At 28.9% G+C, this 19,553-nt stretch overlaps 3 protein-coding genes across 3 annotated transcripts; all 3 read left to right on the forward strand.

Moving 5' to 3' along the window:
• The first annotated feature begins 2,237 nt into the window (after positions 1 to 2,237).
• On the forward strand, positions 2,238 to 2,801 carry LOC121117024 (uncharacterized). Its single transcript, XM_040711348.2, has one exon. It carries the CDS (start codon positions 2,274 to 2,276, stop codon positions 2,703 to 2,705), a length of 432 nt encoding a protein of 143 aa, XP_040567282.1. The 5' UTR covers positions 2,238 to 2,273; the 3' UTR covers positions 2,706 to 2,801.
• A 5,948-nt stretch (positions 2,802 to 8,749) lies between these two features.
• On the forward strand, positions 8,750 to 9,312 carry LOC121117023 (uncharacterized). Its single transcript, XM_040711347.2, has one exon. It carries the CDS (start codon positions 8,785 to 8,787, stop codon positions 9,214 to 9,216), a length of 432 nt encoding a protein of 143 aa, XP_040567281.1. The 5' UTR covers positions 8,750 to 8,784; the 3' UTR covers positions 9,217 to 9,312.
• Positions 9,313 to 17,884: 8,572 nt separating this feature from the next.
• On the forward strand, positions 17,885 to 18,452 carry LOC121117022 (cuticle protein 8-like). Its single transcript, XM_040711346.2, has one exon. It carries the CDS (start codon positions 17,919 to 17,921, stop codon positions 18,354 to 18,356), a length of 438 nt encoding a protein of 145 aa, XP_040567280.2. The 5' UTR covers positions 17,885 to 17,918; the 3' UTR covers positions 18,357 to 18,452.
• The last annotated feature ends 1,101 nt before the right edge of the window (positions 18,453 to 19,553 follow it).

Genomic DNA, 19,553 nt, shown 5'->3' on the forward strand with positions numbered 1-19,553 from the left:
CATGCCTTCTACTTATCTGGGATCATTAGGACTTAGATACTAACGTAAGTATTTCTTCATACAGAAATTATATGATTAGTGATTACTTTTTAATTTATTGAATTAATAGCTTAGAAATTTTTTAATTATATAGGTAAAAGTTATCGTCCCTCTGCTAATGTGTGAGAGCATCAAGGAATTGACAAAGCTTTCTTTTTAAAAGGAGTACTAAATACTCTTCCGCCTATGGACTCTGGGATCCCTTGTGTACTATTGATTTGCTCATTTACAGCTGACCTTGATTACTGATATTGTATTCAAAGCTTTCCATAGATGCGGATAGGCCTCCCATACTTCCACTGAAAGAGGACACGCTGGAGGCTCATCTGTTCTCCATTTATTTTGAATTTTTCTGAACCAACACACAGACGTCACTATTATAAATAACAGTACTGCTCTTCTTTGTGTTTTTTTGTATTATTTTGGAAAGAAACCTGTCTGTTTTTACTTGCTTACATCCTTCTATGTACCCTTGTTGACTACCTCCATCTTTCCAAAGGCTCTAAGGCATTCATAAAGGCCTCTTTTTCAAAGAAATATTACTATTAATACTACTCATTGTATGTGTCTAAATCCAAAGATATTGTATCAAGCAAGACTGATTTTAATTTTTTTTTGCCAAAATGCTCTTAAGACATAAATCGATAAAAAAATTTGGCAAAATGAGGACATCATCATTTTGATAAAATAACAGCCCCCTCCCTAGTGTTAACACATAAATTCCATTTTTCCAAAGACTAATAAAACAAGGTTTATAAATCAGAAATTTTTTTATTTTGTTTCATAATGATATTATCTATTTAAAGCTTAGTTTTACAAATTTTTACAAATTTTATCAGATGATTGACGTCCCCATTGTCCATACATTGCATCAACCGAACTTTAGTAATATAAATGTATTATAATAATATTTAGTAAGCCTGAGATTTTTTCATACATTTGATTCTATTTAAATAACTTTTTATAATAAAGCTTTCGAAGAATAACTAATTTTTATCAAAAAATATATTATTTAATAAGCAAAATATTTTAATTTATAGATATAGATAATTTTTTGACTATGTAATCCGTTAAAGGCGATTCTGATATTATCTTAGAAATTTTGGTTCCCAGAATAAATCCAGTTTTAATTATCGGATTTAGACAAACCACACAAATTAATAATCCTTGTTTTAGCATTAATAACCACCAATAATTTGCGTTAAAAGAATTTAGCACATTTCAAAGAATGAAAATGAATAAAAAAATGATTTTTTTGTATTTTAGCAATTAACTGATTTTCATAAATGGCACCATTAACAACATTCCCATTAGTTTATTGTAATATTTTATTTTTGTCATACCAATTTTGGTAATATAAATTTTAAACAGCATACGCACGTACCTCATTACTCCAACGCCTGATAGCACATGACTGTATTTTCAAGAAAACTTTTGAATTATTACGCTAAATCTAGTAACTGGAAATCCTAAAATGAATTAACAATAGTTATTACTGATTAATTTAGTAAAAATTCATAATTTTGTTGGTTGTACAAAATATCTGGAATAGACTTTGTTATGTACAAATATTAAACTCAATCTTTCATTCAATTTACTCTTATTTTTGTAGGAATACAATTCATATCTAATTATTGTTTAAGCTCCATCAAGTTTGAAATTTCAACTTCTCTCAAAAAAATTTCACCCATAATTCTGTTTTATCACTTTTCCGTTTACATCTTACCTCAGCCTGGTATTATGTTAGTAATTGGCTCTATTGTCGCTTTTATTTTTGATCCAAGAGATGTTATAGTATTTTTCCTTAAGATACTTAAGGTGTTTTTAAGATTTTATTTGCCAATTTAAAGTCAATCAATGAATATTGAATATATGGAAAGCCATTACATTAAGATACATTTAAACATTACATTACAAAAACGCTGTCAAATTATAAAATAGATTTTATACAAAATTGAATATACCTGAACATAGAAACAAAATACTTAAAAAAAATTATAAAGTAACAGATAAATAATAATGTACTCTAGACAAAACATTAGACTGGTTCAATAATGAAAAAAAAATAATATCAACGAAGCTACATTTAAGTAAATTTGTCTAAGGAAGTAAAACACTGACTGCATGAAGGCGTGCTGAGAAGAAGATTTTTTATGAAATACTTAAGAGTGTATAAAAAGAATTTATTATCTCTGTTTTACATCAGTTTTCATACAACTATCAATACAACAAAAATGTTCCGCTTTATCGTTGCTTGTACCCTCCTCGCCTCCGTTTTTGGAGATCATCCCGCTCCTCATCCAGCACCCTACCACCCAGCTCCCTATCACCCAGCACCTGCATACAAACCCGCTCCCTATGATGAGTCACCCAAGCCATATGCCTTCCAATACGGCGTTGCAGATGACTACTCTGGAACCAAGTTCACTGCTGAGGAAAACTCTGATGCCAAGACTGTTGCTGGATCCTATCAAGTTGCACTTCCTGATGGTCGTATCCAAACTGTCACTTACACCGCTGATGATTACAATGGATTCGTCGCTGATGTCAAATATGAGGGTGTCCCAACTTACCCCAAGTATGAACCCAAGCCTTCTGCTTACAAACCAGCTCCCTACAAGCCAGCTCCCGTCTACCATCCTGCCCCTGCCCCATACCACGCCTAAGAAAGAACCACTTTTGTGATATATGTATATTTATTAAATATTCAAATGTTCAATATTTGAAAGCCAAATATATATTTATTTATCAATGAAACTTAATCTTTTGATTTGTTATTGCCAAGACAAGGATATTTATACAATATTTACTCATAGATATACCATGAGTATTTTCTAATGTATATATTCTAAATATATTTTCTGATCATTTATTGAATTTCACATAAATGTGTTGTGAATAGGGTTTTGTAGTTATATGAATTTATCAGCTGATTTTAGCGTACAATACTTAATACATATCTAGATTCTTATTTATTAATGATTGAAATCGAATCTTTTGGGTTACAATTCCTCAAACAAAGTAATTTTTTCTAGGAAAGATTCGTGATGCCATTGATATTCTAAATTTATTGGAAATGAAGTATTTAAATATGAAAATGAAACAATTATAAAACCTACTTACGCAGATTGAGGGGAGGGGGGAGTTTTTGAAATTGCAAACAAAAGCTACAATAAATTACTCATATTATATGTACCAAATACGAAGATGGGCTTAGGTGCAAAAACTTTCGTACTTACTGTGTACCTCCACCGTGAATATAAAGTAAATAAACTAATTAGTACAATTTCTTTCAAGAGATAATGTTGGGATTCAGCACAAAAAAATGTATAATACTGTTTAAAATGTCTGAACTTTTTGGCTAAATCTTTTACCTGACATATTTTGGCGCAAATAATATTTGTAAAGTTATTCTTTTTTAATCCACAGACATTTTTAATTAAAATTAAAATTTGATTAAATACAATTCCACACATTCGGCTTATTAGATCCCTTGTACGAAATAGTCAAAGCAATATGTCAGCCAAACCAAAAGAAGATTAAAAGATTGGGTAAGTGCTCACATGAGATATGTCAATAAATGTTTGGAAGCCACTGGGGAACATTTCAATTTGGAGAGCACATACAAAATACTATATAAAAGTACAGGTGCCAGACCAAGTCCTACCTATACGATCCAATGCTGACATGATACAGAGGCTGTATGTTAAGAAAAATGGTGGATCAATCAATTTCAGTCAAAAACAGCAGCTGGAATGTATAGATATTTTAGTAGTTTCCTATCGAGACATTTTTTCTTTTTTTTGTTAGGTGATATAATTTTTATTTATTCTCGTGGTAGTTATTACCTTAGCCTTAACACTTAACTGAGCAAAATTTTGGACAAAATATATCCTTGTTTCACAGGCTTCAGTCAGGTTACCACATTTATCATGCATGTGCATGCAATTTATTTCGAAAAAACCTTGTATATTATAATGTTGAAACTTCAACAACTTTTCCTGTCAAATTATTTTCCATCGTCTGAAAATGCTTTCACATATGATGAAATGACGTCATGATGTGATGTAACGTCAAGTTTGTCTACTATTAAAGTCACCTTTTTTTTTTTTTTTTTTTTTTTAAACAGTCATTTGCTAACAGGGGTTTAGTACATATATTTGTGTTTTTTTTCGTTTCCTATAATTGGCCAGATGGAGTTGCAAAGATATATAATAGTATATGTAAATATTATAGTATTACAATTACTATAGCATTGCTTAATAACTTGTAAACTAAAGAAAAAATGCATGTAACCTACTTGTAGTCGATGATTGAAAATAGTTTAACGTACTTATTTACTTAAAAAATGGAGGCTGCAATTGGTATTTATTAAGTAATTACCATTTTTCTAGCGTTCAAATAAATAGCCCCTATCCGTTTATAAGTGAGGAAGCTTTGTGAATTAAAATATGTCTTGTTAGTAGGAGTGTAAATTCTATGATGAATTGAGTTTTGGTAGTTCAAAAATTAATAACTTTGCATTTTTTCTATGCCAAATCATAAACGATTTAAATGTTGATGGTTTTCTTAATTTTGACAAGAAGAGTTTCAAGGTTTTAATACAACAATATACAAATTTCTTAGAAATAAATTATATGTAAAAGGATGATAAATGTGGTTATCCGAATTAAACCTATCGAATAACGGAACAAGACTTACGCGTGGTGAGGAGTAAAACTAAATTCTCTCTTAATCATTGCACGTGCGTCCCGACCCAAACTATTAAAAATAAATGGTTTGACAGTACTGTAAATAATTTTGAACAGAACATGACATGTTAGTTTAATCCGGATAGTTTTTAATCCATCGAGTGTTTGTTGTCATTGGGTCTTCCCTAACCTCTTTTTACTCATTTAAAAATCAATGAAGAGATGAAATCAGTTAAATCCATAAATTTTTTGATTCAGACGTAGTCTATAAATATAAATCTTCTTATAAATTAAATTGTATATCTTTCAATAATTTTCTATACCTAAAAAATAATCATTGTCTGTGCAAATTAAATTGAACAAATATTATGATTTTGCCTTTGTTTGTGAGTCACAAAATTACCGACAACAAATACCAATCCAATTTGATCAAACTTAGTAGAAACATTATATAAATTCATTGAATTTATGAGAGGCGAATGGTCAACGTAACACAAAACGTAAGTAATGCATAATAACTCTGGACCAAATTAAGATACATAAATTAATTTGATTTTAGGATCTACTGAAAGTCCATTTATGTTTATGAATACTTAGACAAGGAAATTGCATTTAGTTTATTTAAAATTTATAATGAATAGTTCATTTTCCAAACAGTCTGAATCAACTTTTTTTAAATTTTGATATAATCGAAAAAATTATGTAATCCAATACATTTTAGAAATTACTAAGCTAATCAAGAGATACTGAACATATTCATTTTATAAGTGCTTTTATTTGAACAAATTGCCTGGTACCCATGGTAAGCTAACAACTAAAAAATGACTTAAAATATCAAAGACCACTATTTAACAGAAAATAACTAATTATAACTTTAAAAAGTACTATTGAAATGAATAATTCGATCAACTAATCCGAAAACTGGGCTGTTAATTTTAAGCAATAGGACATAAACTATCGGATGCACTGTTTAGGAATAAATTATAAATTAACTGAGTATATTATATGAAAATTGTTGACACTGAAATTTAAAAAAAAACCAGATTTAATATGTACTCATACACTCAAACTGCTATAAAAATGCAATCAAACGGTTAATTGGAAATAACTGATTTTGAAAATGAGTTCTTGATATGGTATATGATTTCAAGTTTTCATTTGAAATCATAGAAAATAGCAGTTTTACCCGTTGATGTTGTGTTAAATATATTATAGTCTTGGTTACTTGATTTATTTTATTTTAATAAAACGACTGGATTTGCAAAACGTAGAAGGTGCGTAAGCAATCGTTACAAAATATTTGGGAGTAATTTTTGTATTTAATTACTAGCACGAACACATTATATTTCAGAAATCCATTGAAAAAAAATTTTTTTTTATTGATATTTAGCTTATTTATGTTAAAATTCTAAACTAAAACAATTTACTATAAACTATAACAATTAATTTTCTATTGTAAAACCTCCTAAGATACAACATTTTTTGTTGTTTCTGTCCATTTGATATAAATATAATCAAACTTGTACCACCTTTTGACACTCTAGAAAATGCGACGGATAATTGATCATGGGAAACTTTTAACTTTTTAAGACAATTTCGAACTGAATGAGTAATCGATCTTGTTTTAATACTTTAAAAAAAATTAACTTATTAGCAAAAAATCAAACCTGCCCTCGAGAACCAAGGAATCTGGTCTCCTCAGAATTAAACATGGTCTTATGTATTGAACTCAAAATTCTAAACAACTTTTATTTTATTTCTAAAGTCCGTATCTGTCTCCGTTTTTTTTAAATAAATGCATTTATATCATTGTTTTCTAAGCGGGGCGTATATCACACATGAATAAATTATTTTAATACTATGTAGTATAAGTAGTAATGGTTCAAATTGTGCATAAAAAATAAACTGAATTGTTTTATTTGTATTTTAGTTGCACTGATTAAGTAAAAGTAAACTTTTTACTGATATATTTGTTCCATTTGACCTAGGAATTTTCTTTGAAGTCGTCATGCATAAAGTATATTTTCATCTCTAGGAACAGCAACGACGCAAACCTACGCATATTGAGTTCAAGATAATAATTTTTCCTGAGCTACGTCGTTCCATTATTTTCATCAATTTGAAATATTTTTTTCCTCTTTGTGAATGATGGCAGAGCAATCTAAGGCCTTGTTCATGCAGTAACGTCAAAATAGTTCATTTTAAAAGTTGTAAACGTCCTTGTAAAGACTATTTACAATGTGAATAATACTATCAACACTTTGAACTGTCTTCTGAGTCTCAAGTTAGAGTTTGTGAGAAGATGCTGACTTCAGCACCTGTTTGAAAAAAAAAAAATAGGCTGATCCAACCAGTTCAATACGTTTCCTAGTTAAAAATATGGAAGTGAGTAAGGAGACCGTAATAAAGGGTGTGAATGAAGACATTCACGACGAGAGCTTTTTTAGAGTCACGCAATAACTTTTGTAAGGTATCAACGGTATGAAAAAGGAATTAAATCTGTCATAAATAATTGTCCTTTGAATATGTTATATACCTCATCACCTGATAACAGCGTACTAGACTAGTTCTGGCAGAGCGTCCTCGAGAGGGAGTGTAATTTTACTCCTCATCCAAATTTGGGTTTTCTCAAAGAAAACCAATGAATAGGTTTCTAAGGGAAGTACAAATAATGTTTGTATATAATAGTTTCCACCTTTGTATGGAAGTAATGATCACTGCTGGATATAGATAATATAAAATAAAATGATGATGGATTTTATTTCGTAGTTTTGGTACGTAATATGTGTATAATGATTAGGTGGATTTTTAAAGGAGAGAGATAATTACAAAGAAAATGTTTATTTATGTTATTTATAACGTGATTCGTATTTTTTCATTAATTTATAACGTCATTCGTGCATGTTAAATGTAAACCTCAATAAATAAAACATATAATCATTTTTAATTTTTTGAGCAGTTTCATGATTTTTCTTTCTTTCAATAATCAAGGGGTTTTTTTTTTGTTTTTTTTTGTTTTTGTCAAAAGGAAAGGATTTAGCTTCTGCATAGTTAAAAAGTATTTTGAATCAAATAAAATATCAATTACTTCATACTAAAAATTAACATTGCAATCCAAAGGGTAAAATTTTAAGTAATTATTTCAAGCAATTAGAATTTATTCCACAGTAATAATTAAAAAAATTATCATCCTACAACCACTTTTATTTAAGTTTTATTAATCTTACTTCTAATTTTGGGATTGTTTTAAGGGTAAAACTAGTCTAAACTATAATAGTCTTAAATTACTAGAATCACAGATATTTCAGAATTCAGATGAGTGAGTGAAAAACTTCGATTCATTTCCACCCTAATTGTTCCCCTATGTAATCATCATATCAGTCTACCGACTGTTATGATAATTACACAGGCATAATTGCATAGAAATGATAATTATACAGAAACGATTGTACAGCTTATATCATTCATATATACTCATACATATAAACATAGATTTAAGACAAGGGTCAACAAAAAATTTACAAGGCCAAATTTAAATTTAATCTTGATAGATGAAAATATAATAATACCACTCTTTATTTCGTATTCTTTTTAAGTTTAATAATTTTTAGGAAGATATTTGTTAAACAACTTAAATACATTTTTTAAGAATAGAAATGTTAAATTTAATAAAATCTTTCAATAATTCTTGCATATACTGAAACAAATTGCATTTTTGAAAAGCATTTAAAAATATAAATATAAGAAAATTTTGTATAGTAATGTAATATGATTTATGCAAGATTGAATATGGGTGATGTATTGATATAGACTTTAAAAAATGTTATTAAATCACGGGAATTTTAATAGTCTCACCCAGACAAAATAATAGACTAATTAAAGGATGATAATATGTATATTAGTAAAGCTACATAAAAGTAACTGAGTCTAAGGAAGTAAAACGCTGACTGCATGAAGGCGTGCCAAGAAGAAGATCTTAAAATTGGAACTGTATAAAAAGAATTTATTCCCTCTATTTTTCATCAGTTTTTAAACAACTATCAATACAACAAAAATGTTCCGCTTTATCGTTGCTTGTACCCTCCTCGCCTCCGTTTTTGGAGATCACCCCGCTCCTCATCCAGCACCCTACCACCCAGCTCCCTATCACCCAGCACCTGCATACAAACCCGCTCCCTATGATGAGTCACCCAAACCCTATGCTTTCCAATACGGTGTTGCTGATGACTACTCTGGAACCAAGTTCACTGCTGAGGAAAACTCTGATGCCAAGACTGTCGCTGGATCCTACCAAGTTGCTCTTCCTGATGGCCGTATCCAAACTGTCACTTACACCGCTGATGATTACAATGGATTCGTCGCTGATGTCAAATACGAGGGTGTCCCAACTTACCCCAAGTATGAACCTAAGCCTTCTGCCTACAAACCAGCTCCCTACAAGCCAGCTCCCGTCTACCATCCTGCCCCTGCTCCATACCACGCCTAAGACGGAACTACTTTTGTGATATATGTATATTTATTAAATATTCAGATGTTAAATATTTGAAAGCCAAATATATATTTATTTATGATTGAAACATAACCTTTTGAATTATCATTGCTGATTTTCTTTATACTGGCACTTTGATTAATTGAGATAGCATAAATATTCGCCTGTTGGTATATTCTAAATATATTTTCTTAGAGTTATATAGATTTTAACAAAAACATTTCTATTCTGAATGGTGAATGGTAGCTTAACAATAGCAAAAAATATCATATTTAAATTAAGGTTTAGTGATTAATTCACCTTGATATATAGTCCAATAAGTTATTTCTATTTGTTACAGGTACCTAAAGATTTCGAAATTATGTAAACATTATCTTCAAACTATCAGTTCAAGACTGCAAGCTTATTATAAGTATGAGGTATGATAACGTATATGTTTAATAACACATATACTCTATGATCATATGCTCATAACAGCCGATTCTACCGCGTAATCAACCACAATAATTTTGTATAGAATCAACTTCGAACAGAGATAGGAAAAAATTTTTTTTTTGCTAATCCAAATCAAATCTCAAGTGCTTAGTCATAAGCCCTCGAATATTTTCTTCAAGTCCGGTTTGATTCTTCAGATGTTTATTGAGCTCATTTCAAGGGCAAAATTATAATAAAAGCGTCCATACTGTTAAGGCTTTTATAAACGTTCAGTATAAAATTTACTTCTAGTTCCATTCGAGTTTTGAATCTTAGAGCCTATATAATATTTATCAAAATACAAATTTATATTTTATTTAATAAGTATTACAGCTTCCAAAGCTATTTTCAGTATGTCTTATCTTAATTATTATGTTTTTATAAACTTTTTATCGACAATGAGATTTAACACAACTGATAATCAAGGTATGCCCTTAATTATGTAAAGTTAATACATATAATCAAGATTTCTCGAAAAATAAAGTAATAATTTTAGTTTGGAATCGAAGTGTCCTTAAAAGATTGAATTATTTCTTATATTTGGTCTTCTTTTGGACAAACGAGTGCGTAGATCGCTTTTTACTAATAAAATAATTTTATTATTGTTCTATTTCAATGTTAAAACATATTATAAAATCATTTAGATATTTCAATAAGGCAAAAAAAATTGCCGTTAATAATATTAACATATTACAAAAATAATCTTTGTAGTTATTTTTTTATCACAGAGTTTTTATTTTTGAAATAGTATATTAAAAAAAAAAATCCAACATACATTGTGTGTACATAACTAAGTAAAGTATGATCAGTTATAGGTAAATCTCTTATAAAACAATAAGCATGTGTTATAGATGCATTTATTGTTTAAGCATTTCTTTGTTAATCTTGAAAATATGGATAAAAATATATTACTTTAAACTTTAGTACTTTAAAAAAAAAAAAAACTTTAAAAATATTTTTTTTTTGTTTTTTTAAAAGTTTTGCCAAACTTATAATAATATAGCTATCATTAACAATATTGTACATTACAATGTTTCTTGTATCTTAGACCAAATATTTTTATTAAAAAAGTACATTTTTCCACTTATGGTTATTTACTTATTTGCTTGTAATTCTTTGATTGTTTTATTATATATCATATTTCCAAACTAGAATTGATGATTATGTATTTACTAATATACTAAAGTAAAAAATAAACAAATGAAAACTTAATTGCTTAAAAATATTTTTTTTTTACAAGAACATAATCAGTAATTTATAAAATTTACCTATATTTTTGTTTTATTTTCAAGCAATATTTAAATAACCTTAAACTCAATAAACGTTTGTTTGTCCACTTATATTCTATTCTTCATTTGAAAGGTAATAACATTATCTCTCATAATTACGATAGCCCTACGAGGAGGAATACTCAAATTACTGATGTAAACCCTAAGCATTTTTGAGGACGCGAGTTTTGACAACTTTAACAGTTATTTTTTTCTACAGTTGTTATTCATATTTATTATTTATTAAGAAAATAACATCTAAGTTAAAAGACAAACCAGGAGGGTGTGCCCTCAATGCTTATGAATGACAAAGAGTAACATTGAGGATTTGTATGGGAATTAAATGTGTAAGTCGCCTTTGGATGAATGGTGGAGTTAAGGATCGGCAATTGAGTAAGTCCTTCCCATATCCTTTCTTGGTACAGTGTGGGTATAATAGTTATTTGCATATACTAACGATGGTTAAACTACTCATTTCTCAAACATTCTCGAAATTTTTATAGTTATCGCGCAAAAATTTAACTTGAATAGCCAAATTTTTAAAGAAAACCTAATAGTTTTCAAAAAAAAAAAATTATTTTAAAAGAAAACAAAGTAATTTGTCATTCATTCATAGATTTATATTTTGAAAACTATATTTTGCAAGCATTTCATCTCAGTATTTAATTTAATATTTGTGTGATACAAATATCAAATAGTATGCTAAGGCCTCAAAAATTAAGATACTCAAATACAGATCATTAATAGAATCTAGAAAAGATGAAACAAATAAATCCTTAAATTTTTAGTTTATGACGTAGTCAATTAATATAAATCTTGTTATAAATTAACCGATAGGTTAATTAATTTACCACTACATATAGTAGGAATTTTTGAATCTACATGCAATATTTATTGATTATTTTTTATTTATCTTTTGTCTGAAGTACTTAACTTAATATTGTATAAAATGTATAAATTATTATCTTGTGTGCTCCAATACTCAAGAGTCTAGCTCAAATAGGGAGGAAAAGGTATTTTTGATGAATAATTTATGTAAATGTTTAATCTTTATTAAATTTCAAATGGAAATATTCTGTGATCCTTGACCAGTAGGGTATCTTGCCTGAAAGGTAATCATAGTGAATTATTAAAATATATTTGTTTAATAAGAATTATTTTACAGTTAACAACGTTTTAGAAACTGTTTCAAAGATACTCCATTTTCTAAGGCAAGAGAGGTAAATAGAGTTGAAAAAAAGTTTATGAACCTGACCTTTCCTTGATCACGATTCTAAATATAACAAGGACAAAGGAAGAGTTGATGTCTTAGATGCAATAAAAGCTCTCTAAGGAGGAAAAATTATATGAAGGAACGAGTTGTGGCCGATATTTCATAGGTCAGTAGTGATTCTACTGTTCAACCCCAGTGACTCATGAAAACTAGAATAAATGTATATAGGTCTTATTTTTAATTTATCCGTCATATTGGAACGATTTTTGTTTATTTTGTAAAAAGCAGCTAGAAAAAGCTTAAAAGTGACATTGACCTTTCCCTAATAGATTTTTCTCAGTTAATACGTTACAAAAGTCCAAAGGTTATGGCAAAGGCGAAATTTTGGTATTTCAGATGTAATATTGGGCAACATCATCCTCATTTCTACTATAATTATTACAAATAATATAAATTACAGTATTTATGATATCTTTTCTTGAAATTTGTTTATGTAAAATAAAAGAACCTATCTGAATAAATTTTTTCAAAATTTAATCAAATAATTTAATAACCAATATGCTTCCCTATACCTTTCTTACATATAAATGCTACTGAAACTGACAATAGATTAATTAATCAACCGGGGTCCCAAGGATCTTTTGAGATTTTTTTTAATGAGTTTAATGATCTTATTTGATATATATATATGTGAACTGTATCCAAGAATTGTTTCAAAATGTCTTAAATAATTATCGCTTCTTATTAGAGTTTTGGGTCACCAAACGTATAGTTTATGTAGAATTCCTTGAACTTCTCATGGATAAAGAGAATACTTGACTGCAAGGATTTTTGAGTGATGTAAATGAAAGATCCCTTCAGCTAGTAAGTGGGCAATCTTTTGTTAAACGGATTTTTTGGCCCAGTTGTAATTTATTCAAGCCATAAGCAGCTGTTGAACTCATTGGAGGCAAATTTTATTGCCGTGGGTCTCAACAATGGAACAAGACTAAATAACCAAAATTAGTTACTTCAAGGTTGCTAAATCACTTTGGACGTACAATTTCAGGCTCTCATAAGTGTTTGTATAAGAAACTTTACCCTGATTTTAAGGGATCAACGCCTTATTCTGTCAATAGAAGAAGCTTCAATGCTCTATTATCCTCCACCAACAATGTACATAGCCTTGGGTCAATTGACAAATAAGGATGTCCGTTGGGCTATGACGGAGAACAATACTGTGAAAGGACCATATAATATAGAGGAAGGAGGTCGAGGAGATTCATGACAAACGTAGACACTCATTATGTAAATTCATGAGTCATTCTAAAAAGTTGTTAACTTGCTTCCACCAAATATGGTTTCAATATTGCCTTACTCTTCTTTATGATCAAAACTCTACCTAATTTGAAAAACGCATCAAAAATTTTTATGCCAAAGGAGTGTTTTTGAAGTATAAATAATCAAAAATCATTAACTAACGATAATAATACTTGAATAGGTTAAGTTTGGTATCAATATCACTTTATTTCTTTTTTCGATACACAAATACTTCAAGATTTTATTATGGTGGTTTTTTAACGTTTAAATTGCATTTTCTTTTGCTTGCACAATTGCATATAAAAATTAACCACGTCATACAAGTTTTGAAAATAACAGAACATCAATTTTTCGATTATTGTTTTTTTTTTCTAATTTTAAATGTGAGAAAAGCCTATACAACAGCTAGACGTACTAAAAAATAAAATAGAAATGGTCAAAAACCAGATTTGACGCGAAAAAAAACAAATTACAGCTTCGTGATTAACGCATCAAGCACTGCTTTAGTTAAATACAAAATATAAAGTGGCTTTTATGGACTTGTAATTAAAAGATAAAGTGAAATATTTTTTTATATTTTGAACATTTTTGTGATCGTTATTTTAAAAAAAATTATAGCTTTTCTCTGTTAAAAACTGAATCAAATTTATAACAGCGGAACACTTATTTTGTACAAATGAATTCAAACCAAAAAAGGAATTTATCTTCAAGCGTAGAATCCCAAACTGATTTTAGTTTTTCTCTCAGTCATCTTAATTCTGAAATATCCGGAAATGTAGTAATATGGGACTTTTGTCGTTCAAATTCATTTTTACCCTTAATACAATCTTTATATTTAAAGTAAGATTAATAAAACTTATGCAAAAGTAATTTACATGATTAAAAAGTTTTTTTATTGATTCTATATCTTGTTCTAAACTCGATGTATTTCCATTTTTAGGCTGAAAAATGGCACTTTTCTGAAACCCATAATAACTAATTCATAATACATAGTGATGACGAATATCATAGCCAATATTATAAAAAAATATTCAACTATAATTTAAAAAAAAAAGATCAATTTAAAAAAATTTGAGTGTATTTTTCATTAATAATCATAAAAAACGCTTTTACATAAGTTTTATTAGTACTACTTTGAATGTGGGAATCGTTTTAAGGGTAAAAAATGACACTAAACGATAATAGTTCCGAATTACTATAATCCAAGATATTTCAAAATTCAGATGAATGAGTTAAAAACAGTTTTAGATTCTGCACTCATAGATTAATTCGATTATTGTATTCAATTCATTTGTAGAAAATCTGCCCCCTACTTGTTCCTTTGTGTAATTAACATATCAATGGAAAAGGATATAAATTAACAAGTAGTTGTCAAATGATGTATTTGTAGATTTTAATAAGTAGAACAAGTAGACAAATCGACACGTGAATAACAATAATAAATTGGAGCTGTTTTTGTTTTACTATTTAAAATTGCAAACATCAATAATGTTTTTAAATTTGAGTCCTTTTATTAACATTTAAATTCGGGCATATTTAATATTACCCTGGAAATTCCAAAAATAACTTAATTATCCAGGCGTTCATTTCAATATGTTGTTAGTTAAACAATAATATACCAAATGGGTCCATCTAACTTATTTATTAAATTGTATTATTTATCTTACTTTCCCTACTGGTTCCAATAAACCGACCCTAATTTTGGGCCTTTGTTTGAACTTCTAGATATTAAATAAATTCCTGGTTTTTTTTTAATGATAAGAGTAAACTAAAATTCAAACTCATTATTTTTATAACATATACATATTATAATAAAGACCCATAAAAAACATAGTATATAATACCAATGGGTTGGTTCATTGTAATCTTTTATACTTATTTACAAAATTCAAAACATAAGAAACTCTGGTAAAGAAGTTGAGCGGAGGCTAATTTTCGGGTCAATATTGTTTGTTTATAAGATAGTTAGTTAGTTTGTTCCATAGTCCATAGGATACAGCAACAGTTACAGGTCAATTTTGATCCAACTCGGTACGAAGATTATATATGGTCACGGTAAAAGGCTATTAAATTTTGAGAAGTCAAAAATACTTAATCAACCTTAACTTTAAAATATATTGCCGAGGAGATCATGCTTCTACAATACTTTGTATTTTTTGCATCGAACTTTTAATATAAGATATATATCCCAATGACAACATCATTGGTTTTAAATCTTCAACTTCTCTTTAAAATGCTTAAATCCATTAAAAATACAACTCAAATGTTGAAAACATACTTTCTAACCTCTCATCTTTGAATCTAAAGCAGAATAAACATAAGTTATAAGTAAATACAGAAAAAAATCCAAAAAAATGTTTCTTTTTCAAGACCACTGGAAAAATAGCACTGCTTTCGTCATGAAAAGGAGAAAAAAATGTTGAGATGAATCGAATTGACATCTTACCTAGACCGAGGAATGCTGAATTTTTTTTTAACTCTTTTACTTTAAATATGTGGGATAAGAAAACAGTATGGAATACCTATATGGTACCAAAAGTTATACATCTTTCACGTGATACGCCTTTTCAAGCTGATATTGGAACAATTTTTTAACTAAGTAAAATGAGTAATTTAGTACAAAAAGATTACACAACTCCAATAAATTTTTGCCCAATCAGTTATTGATTTTTCAGCTTTATGGAAGACCGTAAATCTCTATTAGAGATTTCAACTTTGGCATAATGATCATTTATGGACAATACGTCTTAAGAAGTTTCTTATGTAACAAGGTCAAATTTATCAAAATGATCCCTGCAATGGAGTGTCCAAAATTTTTAAGAGGCTCTCCACTTACTCTTCATGACATCAAAGATGCTGGAAAGGCTCAATAGAAATTATCAAGTGTTATGAGCTACCTTTAGAATGGGAGATGCCGGTGAAGGAATGAATATATCCAATATAGGTCTTAACCCATTTATATTGCTGCTGACGCTGCTATTTAACCATCTTTTATAAACAAATTAGCAATACGATATTATTATTCTATATTTCGAAAGAAAATTAAAATCCAACCACCAATTGTGCCATTCAGATTAAGGTTAGTAGCAATTTGAGTATCATTGTTAAGAAAGTGTGCTTAACCCTCTACACTGAAACCTTCTATTGAACATCTCAAACGAAGAAATATCAAAAGAAATATACATGAAGTCATAGTTGCTTTTAGTAGTAAACTTCCAATCTCAGGAGAAAAGTATTGTCTTTATCCTAAATTATCCGGTACCCTTAAAAGTAGGAAGTAAATTTCATATCGAAAAACATCAGGGATATCCTTTTTATGTGTATAATGGAGACTACTAATAATTTATTGTCAGAATGTCCTCTTTTAAATATTTTATATAGAGCCGTTCATTCGGTTTTAGATAACTCTTTCGGTTAAGAACACTAAAGTAATGACTATTGGATTTTTTTTATAGGGACATAGAATCAAAAAGTAATACTTTCCTTAGAAAGGCAAATCACATTTTGTACACCTTAAGGTCAAGGTAGGAGAAAAACACTAGATGAGTTACAAACATTATAAAGGTGTACACCTAGTACCTTTTTTATATGATTTTTATTATGATAAAGGGACTTATGTATTATTTTTAGTATTGCATTTGTGCGTTTCTTTATGTTTGTGCTTCTAATTACATTTTTTATTTATTAAAACTTGAAAAAATATGCATTCAAAATAAATGCCAAGAAAAAAAAAATTAATAAATATGTAAATCGACTTTATGTAGCTTAAACAATGCTCCTAATAAAACCCATATTTTACAATGAAAGCAAAAATCATTCCTAATAGTAAATATAGGTCTTAAGACCTAGATGATATTGTAAATACGTGTAGTAAATGATCTGGTTATTTTAAGGGCTACAATAATTCAATGAACATAACGATAAAATCACCAAATCCATTATTTTTGCTCGGTAATTATAATTATGTTGAATTCTTGTAACACTTACATCATTATAGGAAGTTCATAACTACAAATATAGATCTAGAACAAGGGTCATCAAACTTTTACAAAGGCAAACTGAAATGCAATCTCCAAATATATAAATACAATAATAGAGACCCTTATAACATATTGATTTTTGCGGTTTTAATAAGTTATATATTTTTGTTAAAAAACTAAAATGTTGTCAAATTATAAGAAAATAGTTTTTTCAAGGGATTTAGAGATTGGAGAAATATTTTTAAAATCAGGTGAATTAAAATCCCTTACTACAGACAAAATATTTATTGGTTGAATTATAGAAAAAAGCCAAAGAAGATACATATAAGCAACTGAGTCTAAGGAAGTAAAACGCTTACTGCTCGAAGGCGTGCCAAGAAGAAGATCATAAAATTGGGAGTGTATATAAAGAAAAAATTCCCTATGTTTTACATCAGTTTTCATACAACTATCAATACAACAAAAATGTTCCGCTTTATCGTTGCTTGTACGCTCCTTGCCTCCGTTTTTGGAGATCACCCCGCTCCTCATCCAGCACCCTACCACCCAGCTCCTGCTCCCTATCACCCATCACCTGCATACAAACCCGCTCCCTATGATGAGTCACCCAAGCCATATGCTTTCCAATATGGCGTTGCTGATGACTATTCTGGAACCAAGTTCACTGCTGAGGAAAACTCTGATGCCAAGACTGTCGCTGGATCCTACCAAGTTGCTCTTCCTGATGGCCGTATCCAAACTGTCACTTACACCGCTGATGATTACAATGGATTTGTCGCTGATGTCAAATACGAGGGTGTCCCAACTTACCCCAAGTATGAACCCAAGCCTTCTGCCTACAAACCAGCTCCCTACAAGTCTGCTCCCGTCTACCATCCTGCCCCTGCTCCATACCACGCCTAAGACGGAACTACTTTTGTGATATATGTATATTTATTAAATATTCAGATGTTAAATATTTGAAAGCCAAATATATATTTATTTATGATTGAAACATAACCTTTTGAATTATCATTGCTGATTTTCTTTTTACTGGCACTTTGATTAATTGCATAATTAAATATTTGCCTGTTGGTATATTCTAAATATATTTTCTTAGAGTTATATAGATTTTAACAAAAACATTTCTATTCTGAATGGTGTAGAGCTTAACAATAGCAAAAAATATCATATTTAAATTAAGGTTTACAGATTAATTCACCTTGATATATAGTCCAATAAGTTATTTCTATTTGTTACAGGTACCTAAAGATTTCGAAATTATGTAAACATTATCTTCAAACTATCAGTTCAAGACTGCAAGCTTATTATAAGTATGAGGTATGATAACGTATATGTTTAATAACACATATACTCTATGATCATATGCTCATAACAGCCGATTCTACTGCGTAATCAACCACAATAATTTTGTATAGAATCAACTTCGAACAGAGATAGGGAAAAAATTTTTTTTTTGCTAATCCAAATCAAATCTCAGGTGCTTAGTCATAAGCCCTCGAATATTTTCTTCAAGTCCGGTTTGATTCTTCAGATGTTTATTGAGCTCATTTCAAGGGCAAAATTATAATAAAAGCGTCCATACTGTTAAGGCTTTTATAAACGTTCAGTATAAAATTTACTTCTAGTTCCATTCGAGTTTTGAATCTTAGAGCCTATATAATATTTATCAAAATACAAATTTATATTTTATTTAATAAGTATTACAGCTTCCAAAGCTATTTTCAGTATGTCTTATCTTAATTATTATGTTTTTATAAACTTTTTATCGACAATGTGATTTAACACAACTGATAATCAAGGTATGCCCTTAATTATGTAAAGTTAATACATATAATCAAGATTTCTCGAAAAATAAAGTAATAATTTTAGTTTGGAATCAAAGTGTCCTTAAAAGATTGAATTATTTCTTATATTTGGTCTTCTTTTGGACAAACGAGTGCGTAGATCGCTTTTTACTAATAAAATAATTTTATTATTTTTCTATTTCAATGTTAAAACATATTATAAAATCATTTAGATATTTCAATAAGGCAAAAAAAATTGCCGTTAATAATATTAACATATTACAAAAATAATCTTCGTATTTATTTTTTTATC

The sequence above is a fragment of the Lepeophtheirus salmonis genome, chromosome 4, assembly GCF_016086655.4.
Source record: "Lepeophtheirus salmonis chromosome 4, UVic_Lsal_1.4, whole genome shotgun sequence".
Lineage (NCBI taxonomy): Eukaryota > Metazoa > Arthropoda > Copepoda > Siphonostomatoida > Caligidae > Lepeophtheirus > Lepeophtheirus salmonis.